This window comes from Dromaius novaehollandiae, chromosome 1 (assembly GCF_036370855.1).
Source record: "Dromaius novaehollandiae isolate bDroNov1 chromosome 1, bDroNov1.hap1, whole genome shotgun sequence".
Taxonomy (NCBI): Eukaryota; Metazoa; Chordata; class Aves; order Casuariiformes; family Dromaiidae; genus Dromaius; species Dromaius novaehollandiae.
In genome coordinates, this window is record NC_088098.1 from 204,380,258 (window position 1) to 204,403,980 (window position 23,723).

A 23,723-nucleotide genomic window follows, 5' to 3' on the forward strand; every position below is an offset into this window, starting at 1 on the left:
GAATATTCAGTGGTGGATTTTTCTCTCCCAAGGTAGGCACGAAATGAATACTGTGAACAGTATTGAGTTGACCAGTTCAATTTGCTGATGCATTACTGTTCAGTGTGAGTAAGAACCTGAGCACAAATCCTCAGAAATATTTTAGCTACCTCATTTCTATTAACAGGTCTAATTCCATTTATTCCAGTAGGGTTTAGGCACCAAAATATTTTGAGGACGTGGGTTTTGGTTATTAGTTAAGTCAGTAACATGGGAGAGTTAAAAACAAGCTAAGTAAAATCTGTTTCCATTCAAGAATTTATGCATATAAAACCTTTTGATTTATGAACTTTCCGTGATTGAAATTGGAGCCATCTGTTCATAAACTGATTCGTATAGCTTTAAAAGACATTGGCAGGCTTTATTTTATCATTTGGCTGAATATAAATGAATATGGTTGTGTATTGTGGGAATAATATAGCACTTAGATTTCCAAGTATTCTATAAATATCAATGATTTTATCTGTTAAGAAAGGAGTAAATAATGATCTTTCAACTTGAGAACTTTTAGTTTGCTGATTTAATCTATATTTATTTATTTCAACTTCATGCATAAGCAGGTAGACATTTTTGAAAAAGTGACTCAGTGCATACAAATGTAGCACTACATTTTAATTGCTGTGCTTAATGTTGTAATTGGCCTTACCAGAAAAATGACTAAAAGGACCTCCAGACAATGTCATTAAGTACTGTAAAAAATTATTCCAGTTTAGGTTTTGAAATAACTCTCTTTAGAATCCTAGGAATTCAGTTCATGATTAAGAAAATTTTATATTCAAAAGGAAAATGATTTGCCCAATAGAAAGGATACAGTAAATAGATATTGTATTCCTATATTTGATTATTAATGCAAGAGAGTTAGGAATCAAACAAATACAGCCTTTGCCTTATTGAAGAAGCAGTGGGTCTGATTCTTACTTACATGCTCGTTTGTCACATATACTTGCAATTTCAGTAAGACAGACTATACCCAGGGTACGCTGCAAATGAGGAAACGTTCGTTCTGCTATTTGTTCTGCCGCTGTTATATGACCATGCCGGAGCATTTCTGCTCTTTCAGTCTCTCTCCATGTCTGTAATGGATGGGGAATACTGCCTTCCCATTCATCTCTCTGAGTTATACAGGCAAAAGTGCTATGAAAGATTGTTATTATTGCTCACATGAGAAAGAAGTACTGGCATGTGTATGAATTTGCTGGTCCAAGGATTTTAATGTGCATTCGAACTCCCACTGACCAAAATGGTTTTGAGTTTGACTGCAACCAAGAGCATATCCTATACATAATAAAATATCAAATAAAAGGAATGCAAAGCTAAAATGAACACAGTTTTCTCTGTTCTGTCTTACACAGGCATGATATGGTCTGAATGTAAAGAAATTTGGTCTCAAGGTCCAAAGGAATACCTTTTTGAGTTATGGAATATGCTTGATTTTGGTATGTTAGCAATTTTTGCAGCATCATTCATAGCAAGGTTTATGGCATTTTGGCATGCGTCCAGAGCCCAGAACTTCGTTGATGCAAATATGAAGGATCTGACAAGTCCCACACTGGAGCCCAACATAAAATACTACACTTTGGGTAAGTTGATTGCACATGGTTAAACTTTACTTCTTGGACCAAGAAGAATTGATTTTCTATTAATAAGTCTCCAACAATTTGGTTCCATAATGTGCTGCTTAAGAAATTCCCACCCCTGTTTCTCTTTCTCATCCCTCTTATATGTATGATCACTCTTCCCTTTGCTATGCTCATGCATCTCTTTTGGGGGCTATTCTAGAAACCAAAGCACTGAAATGATCTAGGTTAAAATAATCCCACCCTTACCCCACACCCTTTTTTAAGGTCATTTCAATCCAGGTCTTTTCACTGATTCAGCCACAAACCTGTCCTGCCAACATTCAGCTGAGCTGAGATTGTGCTGTACTGTAATCCAGAGACAGACCTAAGCAATGAGACATAGGAACTTTGTAAACCATCCTTGCCAACAGAACCAATGTATCTTTTAACTACAACCTAATTCTTTACTTAGCAACTACGTGGTACTATTTTAATATTTCTCAAAACTATTCTCTTTGCCAGTGGGAGATAAAAATGTTAATAAACTTGCTCAGCATATAGGAGAAATGAGTAAAAGCTATATAGCCCAAATTAGAAAAGGTTGAGCTGTGTTTATATGTGCTTACACAGACACACCTCTCTTCTGATAGTTTTCTCTAGATATTGCATTACACTGATTTGTACCAATAACTCAAATACTATTTCTGATAGTATTCATTATCCAGACTGTAGAAAAAGCAGAGCAATTAATAAATATTCCAACACTCATTAAATTGTAATTTTGTAAATTTGGCTTTCCAATTTAAAATTTCAGATAGAAAGTTATAAAGCATCTGGTTAAATATTAGTTGAGTTTTAAATAATACCCCTTGAAAAACTTGCAAACAGGGATTGCTGTTTATGTTCACAGTTTCTGGACATGACAAGCACTAGTCTTTTATCTCATTTATGCAACACAATATTGTATCACCTAGCAAGGTAGTTTCTGTTGACATTAGTCATGAGTAGTGACTCTGTTTTGCAGTTAAGCAGAGTTGAACCTCTTATTTAGTGTGTGCATGTACATTGCAGTCTGCTTGTAGCGTATCTACGTATGTTATAATATTCATAGCAAATTATTAGTGGCTAGGTTTTATCATAGACTAGTAAACACAGTGCAGCTCATCTGGAGACCCAAAAGACATGTGTCTCCTAGCCCATACAGAAACATCTGCCATTACATATATGCTTTTAGTTATCCATGTTATCTGAGATAAACCTAGCATAGGCATGTCTGCTGATGCTAAAGTACACAGTATTTTGCTGTATAGACATTTTGGTCATTTGAATTCAGTGTGTAGTGGAGTTTACAGTGAGACTTATAATAGACTCAATAAACTAAAGAATGTACACATACCTGCAAGAAATGAACAGCAGCTAACAAGGCAATGCTTTATATACTAACTGAGCCTTTGTTATGCCTTAAACCACATAGTCATTGATTTGTTTGTCATGTCATATGAATATTGGCTTATCAGTTAAGTTCCTTAAATAATATAATTTTCTGTTATATGTAAGGACATTTTGGTGCATGAAAGATTGATAGAAATTAGTTTGTTGTATGCCAGGAAAAGACTATCACCATTTCACTGTAAGTAAAAGATGGAACAGATGGAAAAACTGGAGAAGCATCACAGTTCCCACCATCTTTTGGGTTTATGAATGGCACTTTTTGATTTCAGCTCCCTTCATCTGAACAGCTCATTTTGGATAGCACAAACAAATAGGATACACTTTTCCAATTTGCTTTGTTCACTTTACTTCACTTGACACTATAAGCTGAATTTTACTTAAATTGGTTGGGATTCAACTCCAAAAAATTACTTCAGCAGCCTTTCAGGCTGTTTTAGTTGTTTGCATTTCCTTTGTAGTATGTGGAGATCTAATCAATAGAGTCAGTGGAGCTGTGAAAAGGATTTAGATCCACCATGGTTCAATTCAGTTGGCCAAAGGGGAGTGACTAGTGCCATCTGAGTAGCCAAAGGTCTTCTCCCTGGCCTCCAGCTGCTTCTCCAAAAAGACCCCTCATAGATCCAGACCTGTTCCGCTATCTCAGATACCCTAGGCATCTCTCTCTCTCTCTCTCCCCCCGCCCCTTCCCTTCCATCTCTCTCTTGCTCATCTCTCATCAATAGTATCTCACTTCTGTGTCAGTCTTACCAAATCCTCTTCCTTTCTCTCACTTTACTTCTGGCAGCATCTTCATGCAAGATATTTGCTGAGCACTGTGAAGTAGTGGCTAGTCACTACTGGCACTATTTGAGCAGTCATACTTGGCACACGGAAGTCCGAGGTAATAAGGATCTGAGCATTCACAGCTCTCAGTGATTTCACTCAAAGGAGAAAGTAGGTTTTCTGTGTTTCTTAGCTTCCAAGGGGTAAAGGTTGGCTACTCCTTACTTTTAGACAGCAAAGGCTTATAATTTGTCTCTTTGTGAAAATACATCATGCAGATTACAATAAAGGGGAAAAAAAGCTGTGAAGACAGTACCTCAACTGTTTCAAATTTTCATAGCTCCATTGCCTTCAACTCCAATTTACACTGACTCTGAGTTACTCTTCTGTTACTTACCAAAAGGAATACTTAAGTGAGCAACCTAAGGTGGGCATGAAAATCTGACAGAAATTCTCATCTTTTGTTTCTAGCCAGAATAAATTGGGATCCGTCTGATCCTCAGATCATATCTGAAGGCCTGTATGCAATTGCAGTAGTATTAAGTTTCTCCAGAATAGCCTACATCCTGCCAGCTAATGAAAGCTTTGGACCCCTGCAGATATCACTTGGCAGAACTGTGAAAGACATCTTCAAGTTCATGGTGATATTTATCATGGTGTTTGTGGCTTTCATGATAGGGATGTTTAATCTATATTCCTACTATCTGGGAGCAAAAAAAAATGAAGCATTCACAACGTAAGTACAACTGCAATGATTGTGGGCTACTTTTATGGAAAGTCAGTTGCTTGTATTGTTTGTATTCCTTTTACTAATTGCTGTATAAGGTTTGCATCTTTTGTAAAATCTCTTCCTATTGGATCAAGTGGTAATTGTCTCCTTTGTTCTGGTGCTCATACAATATATTTGAAGTCCGAGAATGAGCTTTTGATCCCAACAACACTGATAAATCAGAAAGGACAGGCTGGGAAGGCAAGGAGGAGTTGCTCTTTGTATGGGAGAACAGCAGGAACGCACGAAGCCCTGCCTTGGGATGGGCAGTGAGCCAGTTGAGAGCTTAAGGGTCAGGACTTGTGGGCAGATCAAGGTGGGTGATGTTGTGGTGAGTATCTGCTACAGACCAGATCAGGAAGAAGTAGGTAAGGCCTTCTTCAAACAACTGGAGGAAGCCTCACAGTTGCAGGCCTTGGTCCTCATGGGGGACGTTAACCACCCCGATATCTTCTGGAGGATCAACACAGCAGGGCACAAGCAACCCAGGAGGTTACTGGAGTGCATAGCTTCCTGACACAGCTGACTGAGGAGCTGACGATGGGAGACACTTTGCTGGACATGACATTTACAAACAAAGAACCACTTAGGGATGTGAAGGTCAGGGGCACCCTTGGCTGCAGTGACCATGAGATGGTGCAGTTCAGGATCCTCAGAGAAGAGAGCGAAGCAGATAGCAGGATCATAACCCTGGAATTCAGGAGAACAGACTTTGGCTTGTTTAGGGACTTGCTTGGAAGATTCCCATAGCATATGGACCTGGAGGAAAGGGAGTCCAGGAGAACTGATTGATGTTCAAGGATCACCCCCTCCAAGCTCAAGATTGGTCCATTCTGACATACAGGAAATCAAGGAAAGGTGGCAGGAGATCTTCATGGATGGGCAAGAAGCTCCCAACTAAACTCAAGCATAAAAAGGAAGCATACAAAAGGTGGAAGCAGGGACAGCTGACCCTGGAGGCATACAGAGACATCGTTCAAGCATGACGGGACAGGGTTAGGAAAACTACAGCCAAAAATTCAGTGATTTTGTGAAGAATCTGGAGTGCCTGTGGGATGGGGAAGAGGAAGCCAGTGAGATTCTTAAGATCCAAGTCTCAATGTTAAATTTATAAACTCTGCTTCTTTTAGGCAGCCTTTTTGGCAGCCTCCTACCACAAGAATAAGGGGATTTTTTTTTTTTTTTACAGTTCCTGAAGTGTACCACAGTTTGGTGTCAAGATGTTTGTGCTGGAAAGGCTTATAAAAGAAGAGATGCACTTCCAACCCCTTATACAGTGCTGTACATATGTCAGATGATCCTCAAACATATAAAGTTTAATTTTTTAATGTTTTAATTTTAAAATGTAATTTAGCACTCCATGGGTAAGGAGCTGTTCAGGAATTTGGAGACACAGGCTGGATCTGAGCCGACAGGACAACATCCTGCCAGTGAGAGTGGTCAGCAGCACATGGGAGCAAGTCTGACTTCTTCATAAAATGTCACTGTTATGTGTAATTGAAGCAGGCTTAAGTGCCATCATATGAGGGAAAAAAAGCTCATTAAAAATGTTTCATTTAAGACTACTCTGTATATTCTTACTAGCCAAAAAAAAGTCTAATCCCTATTGTAAGCTCTGGAACTCCGTAATTTCCTATAACAATGAATGGTTACACCTTGTGAAAAGAAAATATATTTCCTTTTTATCAGTTTTTTACATTTTTTACTATTAATTTCATTGATTGTTCATTCTTCTCCCATCATAAGAACAGAGATTCTGAATCTGCTCTCTCTGTCTATCAGAAGTCATTTGGTATACTTTGTTATGCCTTGCCTTTTTAGCTGTGATTTTAAGATAAAATACTTGAGTGGAAACTCACTCTATTCTATGCCCTACAGCCCTTTCCCACTTAATTTCTGGCCGTCAAGGTGTTCAAGCAGCAGTTGTTATGAAGCATACTCAGCCAGAAAAACAAACTTTGCCAACAGGGAAAAAAGTAATTATTGCTTTCTTTATTTTTATTAGTTCACATAATATATAAAGTACCTAAAACTGAATTCATTGGTGGACTATGAATAAATTATAAGCAAAGAAATAGCTTCACAACTACAAAATGACAAATTTCTTTTAACTTTTTTATTAACAATAACGCAATAATATCAAAAACGTGACTTGCAATGTTACTGCATTTGGGTCATGGGGAATTGACACCTATTCATCAAAGCAAAATAAAATATGCCTGCAAGTGGATGGAAATGGGAAAAGATATCTCAGAAGTTATACATATAAAATGATAAAGAGGAAATATATTTGTATATATTTAAAGGAACTAGCCTGAAAAAAATTAAATATCACCATCCTGTGGCTTATTACCTTTACCCTGGATTGGTGTGGGAATAGTGAATACTCAGCTGGAGGATTAGGGTCTGGGAGACTGATTTTTTTGCAAAATGCTGATTGAAACGCAGTAATCTTGTCTCCTCCACAATTTCAGGGTGTTATTTCATACTAATGGTAAAATAGTTCATACTAAGTAAACTAATAGTGCAATTATAATAAAGTAATTACAAGTCAGTTATTTTTGTAATTTACATTCACATTGCAGGTAAGCATGTAGGATGTAAAGTGATTAATAAGTGAATCACTGTAATGTTCTTTTGAGGAGGTACAGTGTAATTCCTAAACTGAATGAGATGCTTTTACTGTCAGTCCTAAACGTTTAGAGTCATATGGATAGCCAGTATATATGAAATTAAGTAATATACTTGCTCTGCACAATATCACTGTGATAGAAATCAATGTTATGCTAAAACAAAAATTTGTATATTGTATTAAAATGGTAACTGGCAATTTATACAATATTAATATACAACTTTTGTTCAGTAACATATACATATTTTCAATTTCTCTGTTTAGTGTTGAAGAAAGTTTCAAGACGTTGTTCTGGGCTATATTTGGACTCTCAGAAGTTAAATCAGTTGTCATCAATTATAAACACAAATTTATTGAAAATATCGGTTATGTCCTTTATGGAGTCTATAATGTTACCATGGTCATTGTCTTACTGAACATGCTCATCGCAATGATCAACAGTTCATTCCAGGAAATTGAGGTAAAAATTCCATTTGTGATGAAATAACACCGCACTTAGTATTACCTCTAATTGATTAAATCTCCTGGAAAAAATCTTTTTTATTGTCATCTTATGAATGTACTTTTTGAGAAAAATACCACAGGCTTTTGGAGTAAATTAGCAAAAAGATATTAATCCCACTGTCCATTTTTATTATAAAATACAAAAACTAGCTGGAACTATCACTAAGCTCTGGAATAGTAAAATAAATGGAAACTTAGCTTCACATGCTTGCAATAGTAAGAATAGTAAGACTGGACTAAGTGACTGCTGTGGAAATATATTATGTTCCCAATAGGGATGTGCTGTATTACGTGACTTTGTGAATCTTTCCTATGCCTCATTTGTAGTTATTATTTAAGTAGTGCCCCTCTTGCTGCAAGGATGTTCTCGTTCCTATGCCTTGACCTTGTAAGCAAATCTTAAACATGCCATTTTCTTTTTTTCACTTAAACAACTATCACTCTGGTCCTCTACAGTGAATAAAGCTTTATTATCTGACAAAGTAATCAGTATTAACTTTTCTATGCTTTGGGAAAAAGGGCTAAATCATATCATTGTTTAGAGAAGAAGGAAGCAGATCTCCAGAACCACAGGTCATCCCAACCCTTCCTAGGACATGCCCTTAGCACACTGCAGCAGGATCAGGTTTCTGGTTGTGTGACGTTGCTCTGGTCGCAGCTTCTGGGCTCTGGTTTGGGACCACGGTGTCGTCCCGCTTGGGCAAGAGCAGCATGTTCTCCAGGGAGGTTCAAATTCTTCTGACCAAAGAGGCCACAGAACAACCAATTAGGTTCAGAGCTCTAAAAAACAGGCTATTAGCCAAAAAATCTAGTGACTGAATACAAACAGCTTCTAAAAACAGTTATAGTAATGTTGAGTCATGTCCTTGATCATGACCCCAGGCCCTTCTACAGAAAACTATCTTGAACTTTACATGGAGGAATAAAATCAGTGTTTTGGTCACCATAAATGCTCAAGATAAAGTGTGGTGATGAGAGTATGCCTGGTTTAATCATGTATTTCAGCAAATGAAAAGAATTAGGTAAGACTCATCTGACTGAGTATCTTCTTTTTTAACTTCATATTTATTAGACCAAAATTCTTATTTAAAATTCTGATGCTATGTCTTCTTCATAAAGAAGCTAATGGAGGAAGTGAATTGAGGCAGAAGAGACAAAAAGATAAGAAATCAGAGCTTGTAGTCTCAGAGAGACATTTACATTTTTGTTATGTTAACACAGAATTGTTCCGTATTCTTTACTGAACCAGACAGCATTGAAAGCAAGTGACTAGTCAAATAAACGCTAGAGGATGAGTTTGAGTGTTGCCATCGAGCTTTAAATCAGGCATTGAATTGTGTGCTTTTAAGTTAGAGCCTTAGTTCTTATCAGTCTGCCTACAAAGAGCAACAAACAAGAAGTCTACCTTTGTGATCCTATATTGCAGACTAATAACACTCACTCTGGAGTAAGAGATGTTTAATTCATATCCACTTTGTTCTACTGTAGTTGCAATACTTTATATGGGTTAATAAAAAAGTTCCATTCCCTGAAGTTTGGTTTTCCTATAGTATAAACAAGTTCTTGATCTCTTTAAGATTAACTTCAACCAATTCCATTCAAAACACACATAAAATTTACCTGCAGCTTCTTCAATAGTCAGATGGTACTAACATTGTATTAATAGAGATGTTTTGCTTTTACAGGATGATGCTGATGTAGAGTGGAAATTTGCAAGGGCTAAACTTTGGTTTTCTTACTTCGAAGAAGGGAGAACTCTTCCAGTACCCTTCAACCTAGTGCCAAGCCCAAAATCTTTGCTATATCTCTTACTGAGGATCAAAAAATGGATCTCTAAACCATTTCTGTGCCAAAAGAAAAGTTTTCAGGAGGATGCGGAGATGAACAAGGTAACTTTATAGTGTGTATGCTAATTTTAAAAGGCAAAAAAAATTTCATTTTTCATTGTTGGTGCTGAGCTGTTTTTCTGATGAATTTCCCATCTACTTAGTCCAAAGTGACACTTCTGAAGTCAGTCAGTAGAAAGACTGAAATTTTTACTTTGTTTTTTAATGTAAACACTTTTTTATGTTTATAATCACTTAAGTTCAAGAATAATGTTCTAAATTTAGAGTTCTTCCTGCTTATTATCACAGAATAAGTAAGGCTGGAAGAGAGCTCGGAGGTCTCCAGTCCAACCTCCTCTTCGCAGCAGAGTCAGCTATGAAGCCTCACCAAGTAGCTCAGGGTTTTTTCCAGTTCAGTCTTGAAAACCTCCAAGGACAGAGATGCACAACCTCTCTGGGCAACTTGTGCCACTGCTGGACTGTCCTCACAGAGAAAAATTTTTTCCTTATATCCAGTCTCAACTTCTAATATTTCAGCTTATGCCTGGTGTCTCTTGTCCTCCTACCATGCACCACTGTGAAGAGCCTGACTCTGTCTCCTCAATGACCTCCCCGTAGGTGCTGAGGACTGCTGTCAGGTGTCCCCAAAGCTGTCTCTGCTCCAGAATGAACAAGCCCATCTCTCCCCTAGCCTCTCCTCACAGGGCAAGTGCTCCAGCCCAACCATCTCGGTGGCCCTTCACTGAACTCACTGCAGTTTCTGAACATCTTTCTTGCTTTCCCTCAAGTCACCCGGAGCCTTTTCCACAGAGCTGCTCCCCTGCCAGGCAGTCCCCAGCCAGTGTTGTTGCAGGGGGTTCTTCCCCAGCACAGGACTTTGCATTTGTCCTTGTTGAATTTCACAAGGTTCTTTTCAGCCACATCCTCCAGTCTGGATGGAAGCCCTGCCCTTGAGCGTATCAACTTGTCCCCTGCCAGTTTGGTGTTGTCTCCAAACTTGACGGGAGTGTGCTCTGACACCTCCCCCATCATTGATAAAGATGTTAAAGAGGACAGGTCCCAGGATGGACCTCTGTGCTATCCCTCTTCCCTCTTGTCACCAGCCTCCAGATAGAGATGATCCGTTAACGACTACACTCCAAGCCCAACTGTCCAGCCAGTATGTTACCCATACAGTGGTCCACCCATCTAGATTGTAGCTGTTAAAAGCCCTGCTATATCAAGGTAAATGACCAATGCAGTCATTTTTTCAAAGAAGGCAATCAGGATGATCAAGCAGAATTACCCTTGGTAAATCCATGCTGACTGTTCCCAATCACCTTCTTCTCCATGTGCCCAGAAATGTGCTCTGAGAGGACTCACTCACTTTTTTTCCAAGGTACCAAAGTGAGGTTGAGCAGCCTGTAGTTGCCCAGCTCATCATTTTGGCTTTTTTTTGAAGATGAGATTGACATTTGTCATTCTCCAGCTATTGGGAACATCACCCAATCTCCATGATCTTTCAAATATGATAGAGAGCAGCCTTGTGAGGACATCAGCCAGCCCTCTCAGCACCCTTAGATGCAGCCCATTGGATCCCTTGGATTTGCATGGGTCAAGCTCTCTCAAGTAATCCCTGACTCAACCCTCATCCACTGCTGGTCGTTCTCCTCCTCCTTGAGCCCCTTTGCTAAGCACACTGGGAGACTTTGCCTCTGAAGACCGAGGCAGAGAAGGCATTGAGTACCTCAGCTGTACCTGTCCCCTGTCACTGCATCACCTGCCCTGCTCAGCAGTGGGCCCGCATTTTCCTCATTTGGCCTTTTGCTACTAATGAAACAGTAGAGGCTCTTATTGCCCTCGTATCCCTTGTAAATGTCAGCTGCAGGTGAGTTTTGGCTTTGCTAACACCATCCCTACATGCCTGGGCAATGTCTCTATATTCCCCCTCTGTAGGTTGTCTCTGCTTCCACCAAGAATGCAGCATTCTGTAATCTGTTTTATTTACATGACAAGTACAGTAAAATGTACTTGAGTTGATTCATTACTGTAGCTAATAGGCTTATGTAAAGAGTTTATAGTCAGTGTCTTTTCCTTGCAGTGTCTTGGTATACATCAAATTAATTACTTTCTGAGAACATTGGGCACAGCACATCACATTAGGTGATACTGGAAGTGTGTAGACTGGCATTATAACACATAAAGAAATAATGTAAACAAGTAGGCAAGTGAGCATATGGTAACATAACATTCACAAAAAGAAAAAAAGAGAAGTTTGTTAAAAAAAATACAGGTGGCAGAATCAAATGTGTCATTTCTGGAATTTTTTGAATTGGTAATTGTTAAAAAAGCCAGTAGACTAATTCTTGTGTCTGTCATTTGCTCTAGTCATTTGATTGGGGGCCAGTAAAGAAATTAGGTGCTTGTGTCAGCTCTGTTACAAATACGATGAGCAGTTTTTCCACGACAGATATATCCAAGATTGTCCCTTCTCTGCTGTATCTCCTCTGTTTAGCTCTCTCCCTTCCACTGTCACTGCTGGTTTTCCTTCCCTGCATGTTTTTCTGCATTCTTGCTCTTTGGCCTTCCCTGTCCTCACTCATATTGTATATTAATAGTACTAGTTGAAGACTAAAAGAGAAAAAAAAAATAGTTGTAATCCTAGAAGAAAAAAATTCAAGCTATATGGAAAAACATTAAAATCTGTGCCTGTTACAAGCTTCTGCCTCTGGCTAAATACATAATAGATTATAAAAATAAACACAGACACTACAAATACTGGCAGTGAAATCAAGCTTTTTATTGACTTCAGATATATTGTGTACACTACTGGTAATTTTTCTAGCACTTCACTGATCTTATTTCATGTTATTTGGGAAATCTCATCCTAATAATGTAGTTAATACCCATCAGAGGTGATACTGCATTTGTTCAAGTTTTTAATGACTCCAGCATTTGCAAAACATTTGGTTGATTTTACAACTTCAGTGGGTGACAAGGATGTCACTGAGAAGTCATGACTTTAAGGAGATACATATAAACTTCAGACTGGGTGATGGTGAGAAATGACAAATCAATGGATTTTTTTCTTTCTTATTCATTTCACTTATGACTTTCTAAAGCACATAAGTAAGTTAGAACTTCACTTTTAATGAGTGTTTTTAATAAAACTTATGTTCCTACATAACTTAGGTACTCTTGACATGCCATTCTTGCACCCTAAGGAAAGAAGCTGGGTTTTTATCATTCCTCTCCCAAATCACATTCAAACCTAGCAATTCAGATGGCTAAAAAGATGCAAATTGAAATAATTACCAATTATAGATGGACCACTAAGCAAGGTTTATGTCTAATTTTAAAGGAGCATCTCTGAAGGAGTGCTATGAGGATGTAACTGTGGTTTATCAGCTGTTCTAATCCTGAATTAGTTTTTAGTTCCTTTGTATTCTTCGATATTAATGCTTTCCACTAGCTGCAGATTCTAGAATATCGAACACGAAATAAAATGTGCTTACTCCCCAGCCAAAGTAGCTATAAAATTTCAGATCAAATTTTTTAGAAAAAAACATCTCTTACATTGAAAAACCAGAAAGCAGCTGGACTCACAACCATTGATTTCTCAGCTTTTCCAGCAGAACGACTGATATTGGCAGATGATTACATTTTTACTTACCTTTTCGGAGTGCCACCTGCTGTGGAGTTGACCTTACCTGAATCCATTAGATGCAATCCTTTGCACTTCTAAAAAACAACTAAAATGTTTTTGTGCCACATTTTGATCTGCTATTGATAATTGATTGCTGTTGTGGGGCTTTCAGAGGATCTTCTCAAAGACATTATCAGGCTTCCTGTTTTTTTGACTTTGGAGTCACTACAGTGCTAAGCGGATTGATCCCGCTGTGACTTCTGAGCCTCAAGTGAGGAGCTGCTCCAAGCAAAATGACCTGTGTCAAGATCAGACAAGATCTGGCAAGATCAGTCCCATGACTTGGTGTCTTTGTCAATGCTAGTAAATTAAAAGTTCCTGGGAGCGTTTCTGGGCACTGAGGCCAATTTGTTAATGGCTGGTCCCTATTCAAACAGTTTTGCCCCCAAAGTAGGGTTGCTGCGTGCAGTTGTCCCCAGAGCATTCCAGTTGCCAAACTGTGTATAGGAGCATTTAAGGAGAGAGCTAGTTGTTCTGGCCAAAGTCATACTCGGGGTGACTCTCACAATTTACTGATGGAAGCAGTGCCATTGCAGTGTCAGAAATGTTAATGCATGGACACAGACCCAGCCAGCGTGTGTCTCTGCTACAGAGCCCCTCAGTGCAGAAGCAGCAGCACCAGCATGACTGTAAAACGTCAAGTTAATGGAGGAAGGGTGGAAATTCTGCCCCTGGAGCCAGCTCTGCCCTGATTTTCACAGGCAGAAAACAAAGCCAGATGCTGACAATGTAAGGTGGCAAGTGATTTACCTGGCTGCATTCAGAAGGTAGTACTCCAGAAAGTCATCTCCTGAGACATATCTACATATCTGCAGAAAGGTTTTGAAGATGTTTTCCTACAGGCTGTTGTTTGAAACCTTGAACTTTCTTCTCTTTTGGGCTAGAATTATTGTTTCACACATCAAGTGAACAAGAAACTAAAACAGAAAAGGGGAGAAATAAATGAAAAAAAGAAGAGGGTTTTAAAAAAACCTATTTGGCGTTTCCTTCTAAGTGGAAAAATAGCCTTGTGAAGGAGAAGGTTTTTGGTTTGAGAGTTGAAGAACTTGTTCATCCTCCTATGCTAAAAAACAGCAGTGGCAGATATCCTATAGAAGCCATTTTCTTGAAACATGGCCCTTCAGAAAAAGTAACAAACAATTAATTATTAAAAATCCCTTACTCAAGCCATTTCTCTAAACCCTCGCTCAAATGATACAAAAATTGTTATTTTTACTTACCTAATATACAACACAGTTGCTGAAATTCTCACACGTGACCTCTGGTTCTGGGAGTCCAAACTGAGTCATTTTCTGGGAATCCACACTTCTCGTCTAAGTCCATACAATTTACTGGCATTCCAAGTCATCAGCTGCTTCTGACAATTGGATTTGAAATGTTAACGAAGTGCAACACAAAACAGCTACAGTAATTATGGGTGACTGTTCTAAGTGATTGCATTGATTTTCAAGTTATATTAGAGACTGACCTAATGAGAAGCAAGTTGAAACAAGAAAGTTTTTTCTAAGAGCAGTGGTCCCTGCATACTGCATTTCTCTTTCCTCACAGTACTCCTGGAGGAGATTTATTTTTGTTAGGGTTTTTATCACTGGAGTATTTAAATTACCTTTTTTTCCTCCAGTTTCTTATGTGCTGATTTTCGGTAGATATTAACTTAAAAATATGAATACTAGTTCAGTCATTGATACGGCAAACAGTTTATTCCTGTAGTAGTTTTTTGGAGAGGAAAAGCCATAGGCGTGAAGCTTAAAGATACTTTACCAATTTTTTATAGAAACAAAGTTATAATGAAATCTTGGCAATCTCTGCCACCAAGTGGTCATTCAGTACTGTCCAATAAATGATCTCTCCTTTTATAGCTATACATAGGCAGATTTAATGAAGTTACACACTTTTGATTTACCTGCCTACTTTCAAATTGCAGTCTCCTTAGTTAATTAAAAGTACATTGTTTGGCTCAAAAAAATGCAGACCTCTGAAGTGTCAAGGTTCAAATGAGGGTGTTACAGTATGTCTTTGCTTTTACCAGTTTACAGTTTCTCATTTTACTCATTTCACTGAAAATCACTGATTTTGCTATTTCAAGTAAAAATCAAGATTATTTAAATCAGATGTTTTAGTTAAATGTAAACTTTTAAAATGATCCGTTTTAAAATACATTTGAAACTGGTAGCCAGTATTATAGATTGCACTTGCAATTGTGGGTTATGTGTGAAGTGGTAAGTAACATGTTATTGAATAGCATCACTGTTGCAAAGAAAGTTCGAGCTCCAGAACAGTTGGGTCACTGGCTGTGCTGCTGGAGTCAAAGCTTATGTCCTGGAGCAGCTTTGGCCAGGAAGACTTTACTCTGCCTCTGCAGAGGAAGCATCCTCTTCATTTTATTCTACCATATTATTTCCAAAAATAGTTCATTTATAGTTAAGACACCAGGAGCTGAAAAAAAACAGGAGGCCCAAGAGAATGATACTTATTAATTCTGAAATCCTGAAAGACTTAGTGATTACACAGTCATGTAAACTCACTACCTACTACTTTTGAAAAATAAATCAGAAATATAGGTTAAGTTAGAAAGTCTACTTAAATAAATTATATTTTCCAATACTGGTTGAAAACGTTTAAGGTAGCTTTATTCAAGCAATGAAAAGCAACAATAAATAGCTCTTTTTATACATCCTTAATTCAGTTTCTATCCAAATTCAGCTTAATATGTCAGGAATAAACATTAATCATATAGTATATATCTCCAGTCATTATTTTTGCATGTTTCAAATAAACTTAATACAAATAGATACATAATGTTTTGAAAAGTGTGTTTATATAAAAGTTGTGAATCTTTTCTACTGAACAAAGAATTTCCAAATTACAATTTAATATATTTCACCAATAAGAGTAATCTTTTATTCAGGAAAAATAATCAAAGTACAAATACCAAACAGAATTGAAAATATATTTAAATTGCTCCCTATCTGGAGATTTATGAAGACTATTTATTGGAATTATTTGCTTTACTGTAAAAGTGAAAATAAAGTCATTGGACTTCTAGAAAACTGGAAAACTCCTAGTGAGGACTCTCCGCAGGACCTAGGAGAATTGAGAATTTTAATTATGTCCTCATTGCTGATTAAGCAGCTGCATCTGATGGCTCATTCAGCAGTTTTGTACCTATAAAATTCGCAAATCTGTGATTTTAGCTTTGGTTTGTTAGTACATGTAATGGAAATTAGAACTAAGCTCTAATAAAGCCCTCTGCTGAGACATTTATTTTTATCATTTTCTGACACGAGGTGTGTATTTACCACATACTCCATATTCCTATTTCCATTCCTTCTCACAGCTCAGCCACAGGCAACCTCCCGTTATACGTTGGGAGGATATCGGGATTGGCATCCTAGGAGGAATGGCCCCAGGGAAGCTGCAGCCTGCGTTGGTAGCAGGCATTGGAGCGCCGGCTCCCGTGTTGTGCCGTGGCTCTGCAGCTGCATGCGCGTCTCGCCCTCCCCTGCTTTCCTCCCCACCTGGCCATACCCCAGCGTATCCCCGCTATTACCTAGCAAGCTCCCAAGTGCTTCAGTTTGCTTAGTTCTAAGTGCTCAGTACAGTAAAACACAAGGATAACCAATATAGAAGACCTCACTAGAAGTACAAGATGGTCCCACAGGATCTGAGACACTGCAATTATAGCCCTATTTTTTAAAAAAAGTAATAATTTTATTGTGCCATGTAAAATTGCAGAGAACTGGCTTTTTGATGGGAGTCCCACTTATTCCTCATCCAGATCAGTCAAGATTATATTTCACATTTTTTTTTAATTTCTTGCCATGCTATTCATTGAATTGGCCCCATATCAGTCAAAACTAATATGATCCGTTTCATTTTGACAGTTGCCATTGACTTTTATTGCAGTCGAACTATTGCAGTTGAGTCTCAGTTCATCATTTCGTCATGCTGCAGTCCTTCTCAAATCAGTAATGAGCCCGAGCTAGTACACGTGCTGTGCTCCGTCTCGGAGTGATGTCCCTTCCTTTCAGCACGGGTGGTAAAGAGAATGCTGTCCAAAAATATCCACTGATGATTTGGTACTTGCTGACATGAACTGCAGTAACCTTCAGTCATTTGTGGACGTGAGGGGAGAAGCAAGCTCATGTATTTTGTAGTAGGGGAGGTTACCTTCATTACAGGCAAGTGCTAAGAAAGAAGGAAAAGGGGCAATTTTGCCACCTTTCCTTCCTTTCCTTGGTTTCTCGAGGAGTTCATTTGAACTCATGCAGTGAAATTCTGACTGCAAAGGTACAAAACTTTAGAACAATAATTGAATGCTTCAAAAAAAAGTTAATATTCTATCATATTTGAAATATTTGCCTGAGGTAATTTAAATGTATTATTCCTGTATTTATTTCTTATTATAAATAATGTTTCTATTTCAGCTCGGTCAAAGGAAGCAGTCAAGTATAAGAAGCTCAGATGAAATCCACTTAAACAGTTTAAACAATCCTCCAAGACAGTACCAGGTAAAATACAGCTTATTTTTAAACAAAGAAGTATTACAGCTGATGGGTCAGACTGACAGCATGAGGAGAGTTTCAAACTTATGTTAAACAATGTGAACTGAGAATGAATGCACAGACCTTGTGTGTATCAAAAATAAATGCAATGACTTAAGTATTTACAGTACAATTTTATTCTTTTGTTTCTTGATTGTTTCCTAAATGCCACCCTCATAATGCAGTATTTTAAAGAGCTTGAAAAAAATACTTTACTTTCATAGGCTCAGTCCTCAACTGCACAGTGCAAATTAAGAAAACCAAAAACAGATGAAAAATCTTTTCCTGGTGAATTTGGTAAAGCAGCTTAGCTTCGTATGCCACATTTCTAAACTCCAACACTCCAAATTTACAGCTAACTTGCAGCCTGATTTCTGTGTGGTCCTTTATGATACTGGCACATTCTGCTCACTCTTTGACTCACAAATGACTGCAAGGTGCCTTTGCATGGTTATACGTGAGGGCATAAAGAGATCCAGCACAGCCCGCAGAAGGGACAGCCACTCTGGCCAAGAGGCTATTTCTTTCCTTCCTCTCACAGTACTACAAAGCAGGTGGGAAAGAGTGAGCAAGAGCCGCTTGGTCAGTAGAATAGGGCCATCTGAATGCTGCAAAAGAGTATGGAAAAAAGTGTGGAATTATATATCAATGTCTTTTTTAATCATAGGAAAAAGAAAGTTTGCCTCCTTGGGCAGGATAGCTCTGCACTGCTCTTACATTATGCAGTGTCTGTACAGGTCTATTTGAAAAACTGACTTTTTCATAGCCAATTATGTTATGGTGCAGTGATAGATATTAAGATTACAAAGTTATCCCATAAACATGAGGATGTGCGGCGTTGTATTTGAAACGTTGTCAGATTGTTAGAGTAAACAGTGCAGCTATTGACCTTGCAAACATGACTGTAATGATGCTCTGGAACCACTAATCTAAGATGATTCACCTCACAGGGGTCTCTGGTCAGGTCTATTACTGTGGAGACGAAAGCAGACACATAAACCTATGTATATTTTCTATCTTGTAGTGAAAAACAAAAAATATTATGTTGTCATGGGTTACACCATAGGAAATTATTAAAACCAGAGATAGATCCTCAAAGGTAGTTAGATATCTTGTTCCTTGTTCAAGCAATTTGAACTAATGGCAGAATTAGGGGCAGGATTCAACTGTCCTATAAAAGTAAAAATTTACACCTGAACTGGTTGGCCTAGGTCTCCCTTATTAGCGGAGAGGGATAGACATTCAAATGGTGTGATTTATTTGATCAGTTTTAGGTGTCTGAGATGAACTGTGCTCTCAAGTGTCCATAAAAGGAGTTTAAGGTGACCGCCACAGATATGGATATTTACATTATAAAGTATCTGTATGTGATCAGATGAGTCCCAGCTGAGGGGCCTAAATGACTCTGAGAATGTGGGTCCCATTTGCTCTAAGCTTCACGTTGGGAAAAAATAACTTATTGGCTAAATAAATTAAACTGTTTGCAAAAAGATGTTTGCTGATGAAGGTCATTATCATCTTCTCATAACAATAAAGACTAGATATTTTCACCTGCATGGAGACCCAAGCTGCAACTGATATTAATCATCCTCATAGACTCCAGTAGTGGTCTAAATTAAGCTTATGAATGCTAATCATAGTAAGACATGTTTGGTTTTCTAGCTTAATATATATGTATATATTTTGGATAATAAAGTTTAAATTTCTAGTGTAGGTGAAAGCAGAGATTTTTACAAAATATTCCTTTTACTTGGGCAAATGCTAGACTGAAATGTCTGAATGCAAGAGAAGATTACAAAGCTCATATGTTGAAATTTCATAGCAGTACTAGAAAGTCTAGCTAAGAAAACTTTCTTTTTCTTTCTTTCTTTCTTTATTTCTTCCTTTCTTTCTTTCTTCTCCACAGAAAATAATGAAACGTCTCATTAAAAGATATGTACTGAAAGCTCAGATAGATAAAGAAAGTGATGAAGTCAATGAAGGTGAGTTTGTTGATGACTGTGTGTTTATACCTAATCAGAGAATCAAAGCAAACTATTTAAAATGGTTACACATGCCACCTGAAAACATGTTTTCAAAATACTTGGTTATAAATACACTTGACATATTTACAAGTGCAAGATGTAAAATTAATGTGAAATTGAAATTAAAGAAGAAATGTGGCTATGGATCTCTGCTGTCAAGAGTGTTGCCCCTTTGAGTAATACCCATGCGTATGTATCCTGTAGTGGGGCTGCCTTTAATGCGGTCTTTCTGGTTTTTGAGGGCTTTGGCAGGGCACTCCCAAATGAATTCTCCCTTGTGTGGACATGTGTGCTTAGAAGGGAAGCGTTCACATACTTCAGCCTTCTTTTTGGTGTGGTTTGTCAGCTGGAAACACAGAATTGGCACCATTCACGGTTCCCCAGTGAATGCACTTCACAGAAGTGTTCTCTTCTGTTTGCACCCGTCTGATGCTGGAGAAACACCGCGTGCAGCAGAAGAGCAGAGGAGAGCTCTCTTTCTGACAGCACGAGGCCTTACTCTTGGCCAGAGGGGCTCAGCACCCCTGGGCACCTGCATGCCAGCAGGCTGCTCACCCTCGCTGGCAGCAGCGTGGTGAACTGGTGCGATCTCTCCCCTTCAGACAAGCCTTCAGACTTGTCCATGTCCTGTACTACATCTTCACAGTCCAATCCCTAAGCCACCGTTCACCAGTGGGCCACAAAACATCTCACTTTTTCTGATTCAGCAAAGAAATACAGAAGTAACCTATGGTAACTGTGAGACCGGATATGCTATTTTTTCCTTCATTCCTTAACCGTGTGACCTAATGTCTCCTACAGGTGAACTGAAGGAAATTAAACAGGACATCTCAAGTCTCCGTTATGAACTCCTTGAGGAAAAAACTCAAAATTCAGAGGACCTGGCAGAGCTCATAAGGAAGCTTGGGGAAAAACTGTCAATTGACTCTAAGGAAGAAGAAAACAGGAGATAGCCTAAACATTTTAGAAGTGCAACAAAACGCTAACAATTCACTTAAAGCCATATTTCTGTTTTTCTGAAGTCTAGCTCACATTTCTACAACAGATTCAGAAATAAAATCATTTCAGCTCTTTATGGAAACACAGTGGCAAATCCTCTGTGTCTATGGTAGAGAGGAAATATCACTTGAGTAAAGGTATTTATTTATTCTTTGCCTGCTGAAGAAGAGTTAATTTTAGCTCATTCTAATATTCAGCTTACCTCTTTTAGAATGCCAGTGGAGTCTTGATAAGCCCAGTCACTGAGGACTAAAAGCATAAAGCTAAACTTTTCCTGCATTAACCAGTTATTTTTGCAAATTTCCATTTGCAGACATTCATGCATATAGTTTAACGAAGCAAAAGAGGAGAATTCCAGGCTTTTAGATATTTGTATCAAAATCTATTTAGTTTTTCAAAAGAAATCATTCCCAAAGAGAAAAAAAAAAAAAAAAAAACCAACTGCCTTTCAAAATTTGCAGGATATTGAAGTATCTTATTTGAATGTTTCCTTGAAGAGGTAGGTAGTTGGATACTCAGAGCACTGTGTTATATTCTTCCCTACTTATCTCTCTGTTACCACTGAACTGTCCTGTCGGATACCTAGGTTCTAATGGGAGGTAGTGAACTAAGAAAGAAATATTTTTCACCAAGTTTATTGAAAAGCTCTTACTGAGGCCTGAAGAAAACTCCTTTAATCCAGATGTAATTTATCCTTGAAGTTCTCATCTGTTTAAGAATTCCAAACTTCTCCAGCTTTTATGTTGTGAACTAAACCCCTCAAGATGCAGGGAGGTTTGAATGTAAATCTGTTAACATTTTTATTGAAGTTGGAAGAAACTGACCTATGAGATGCAAACCCTTACTCTGATTTCCAGGAATATTGTGCATTTGGGACAATGTTTCTTCACAGTTTAACTTATTTAAATGGTTGAAATGTGTTCAAATCTGTCCTTAGCAAAAGAAAACAGGTTGTTCCGCAGCGGTGGGTATTATGAAAGCTAATCTTCTATGGAATTGCATTCCTTGGCCTTTTTTGGGAGAAATCTGAATTCCTTTGCTGTATTTCCTAGCACATATTATTTTAGGGATCTCTAATCCTCTTTAAATTTGGTTAAAATTAGTGAAAGGGCTCTGGAGTTTTTTAACAGCAACTTCAAGATGTGTAACAGACCTGTAAAAGCCTTACACGTTTTAGAAACAAGGCTAAATATGGCTTGTCAGTAATTGCTTTTAAATTAGCTTTGTGAAACTTATTTATTGTGGAATGTATCAGAACGTTTCCGCCTCTCCCTTTTAGACTGGAGGTGTAAAAAGATTATTTTTTAAAGTGTTTAGTTTCTAGCTGAATTAACTGATAGTCCTTTTTTAAAAATTGTTGGTGAAGTCATTGTGTATTTTCAGGGAAAACAAGTGTGTTAAAACTGTCTTTGAAACCAGATAACATATAAATACATAGAGGAGAGGGGTTCTGTCCTGCCTGGAGTACAGTCTAAGTTATTATGGAGGTCAGCCTTCCCAGAAGATACTTATCATGGCTCTGGGGAACTTCTTAGCCTTACGCTTAGCCTATTAGTTCAACCACTAATGGAGCATGTGGGACAATCCGTGTACTGTGGGCCTCAGGCATCATGAACTCAGGGTTTAGAAACTTTTAAGGACTCTTCCTCTGAGGGAGGAGAAAAAATGAGATTTTCAAAGGTACTAGAACAGTGTCTATTAAAAACCACGATGTGCTGAGCTGGAAAACTATGGGCTACAGAATAGCCAACTTAATAACTTGCCTTTGATTACTAAAAAGCATTACCTCATAACCTGCAGTATTTCCTATAGTGATGAACAGGGAGTACTGCAGACTCTGAGATGACCTTATTGGTTGGTCTTAGCAGAAGGCAGAAATGCTCTGCTTTTGGTATCAGCCACAGTGTAGAAAATGAAGGCAGTTGGGGGTTATCTCACACTGAAAGTCAAAGTGAAGCTAACTTTGGACTCTTAGCAAGTTCCCGACAATCTTTCTAGAATTGGCCACTGATTCTGAGTTTCCACTTAAAATATTTTGGCCCTGGTTTTCTGAAGCAGTGAGCACTTACAGCTCCAGTGAATGAGAGATCATACTGCTCAATGCAGATTTTCCGCCTCTCACAAGCTCTTTTGAAAATCTGTTGGCCAGAACTTCAAGGTAAAAATTATAGTCAAAGCTCACTTTCAGTAGGAGAAATTCTTTATTTTTGGTCATTATAACGTATGATTTGGATATACAGTCTAGCACTAGATCATAGTAAAAGATCTCCATAAACTTAATAGGAGGAAATGGCACTCAAGGTAAGTAAACACAGTTTAAGATCCAGGCACTTTTAAAGTTAAGATTTTTATTACAGAGGCAAAATGGACACTGTGAATTTGTTTAAGCCCAAATTTTGACTTACCTTAAAACTGTAGGATCGTAATGTATATATTGTATTTCATGAAGATAATACATATGGATTTTTTTAATTCAATGAAGATATTTTATATGTAGTTATTACTTATGGAACAATTTGTTAAATATATTTAAAGAGGTCTGATGCCAAATGTAGTGTGACAAAAAATGTAGTATTTAAAATGAGCACTATACCAAATATATTATTCTGATAAAAAATTAAATGTACCAGACTCAGAATACCTTGTAATGCATTGTATGAGTATGTTGGTCTCTTTCACTCCTGGGAAACTTTGGCTACTCTTGCTTGAAAGGCAGCAGTAAGACAAATATGGTAAAATATTTCAATTTTCTAGCAACACTTCTATATATAAATGTTTCACGATAAGAACAAAGAATTTGTCATACTGGATTAGACTCACAGTGAAATATCTTGTCTGATGTGTCTGAAGAATCCTGTAGTAGGCAACAGGTAATGTGCGTCCTACATAGTTCTCCCATTAGTTTCTAATAACAGAAGATTCACATTA

At 37.9% G+C, this 23,723-nt stretch overlaps 1 protein-coding gene across 1 annotated transcript in view; it reads left to right on the plus strand.

Annotated features, from left to right (window-relative positions):
* TRPC6 (transient receptor potential cation channel subfamily C member 6) overlaps nucleotides 1–23,443 on the plus strand; it is a 105,995-nt gene extending 82,552 nt beyond the window's left edge. Inside the window, exons 6-12 of the mRNA XM_064505102.1 lie at nucleotides 1,392–1,619; nucleotides 4,284–4,548; nucleotides 7,478–7,673; nucleotides 9,403–9,606; nucleotides 17,656–17,739; nucleotides 19,679–19,754; nucleotides 20,598–23,443. Of these exons, the coding sequence (XP_064361172.1) occupies nucleotides 1,392–1,619; nucleotides 4,284–4,548; nucleotides 7,478–7,673; nucleotides 9,403–9,606; nucleotides 17,656–17,739; nucleotides 19,679–19,754; nucleotides 20,598–20,749 (1,205 nt within the window). The 3' untranslated portion in view covers nucleotides 20,750–23,443. The remainder of the gene's footprint in view (nucleotides 1–1,391; nucleotides 1,620–4,283; nucleotides 4,549–7,477; nucleotides 7,674–9,402; nucleotides 9,607–17,655; nucleotides 17,740–19,678; nucleotides 19,755–20,597) is intronic.
* The last annotated feature ends 280 nt before the right edge of the window (nucleotides 23,444–23,723 follow it).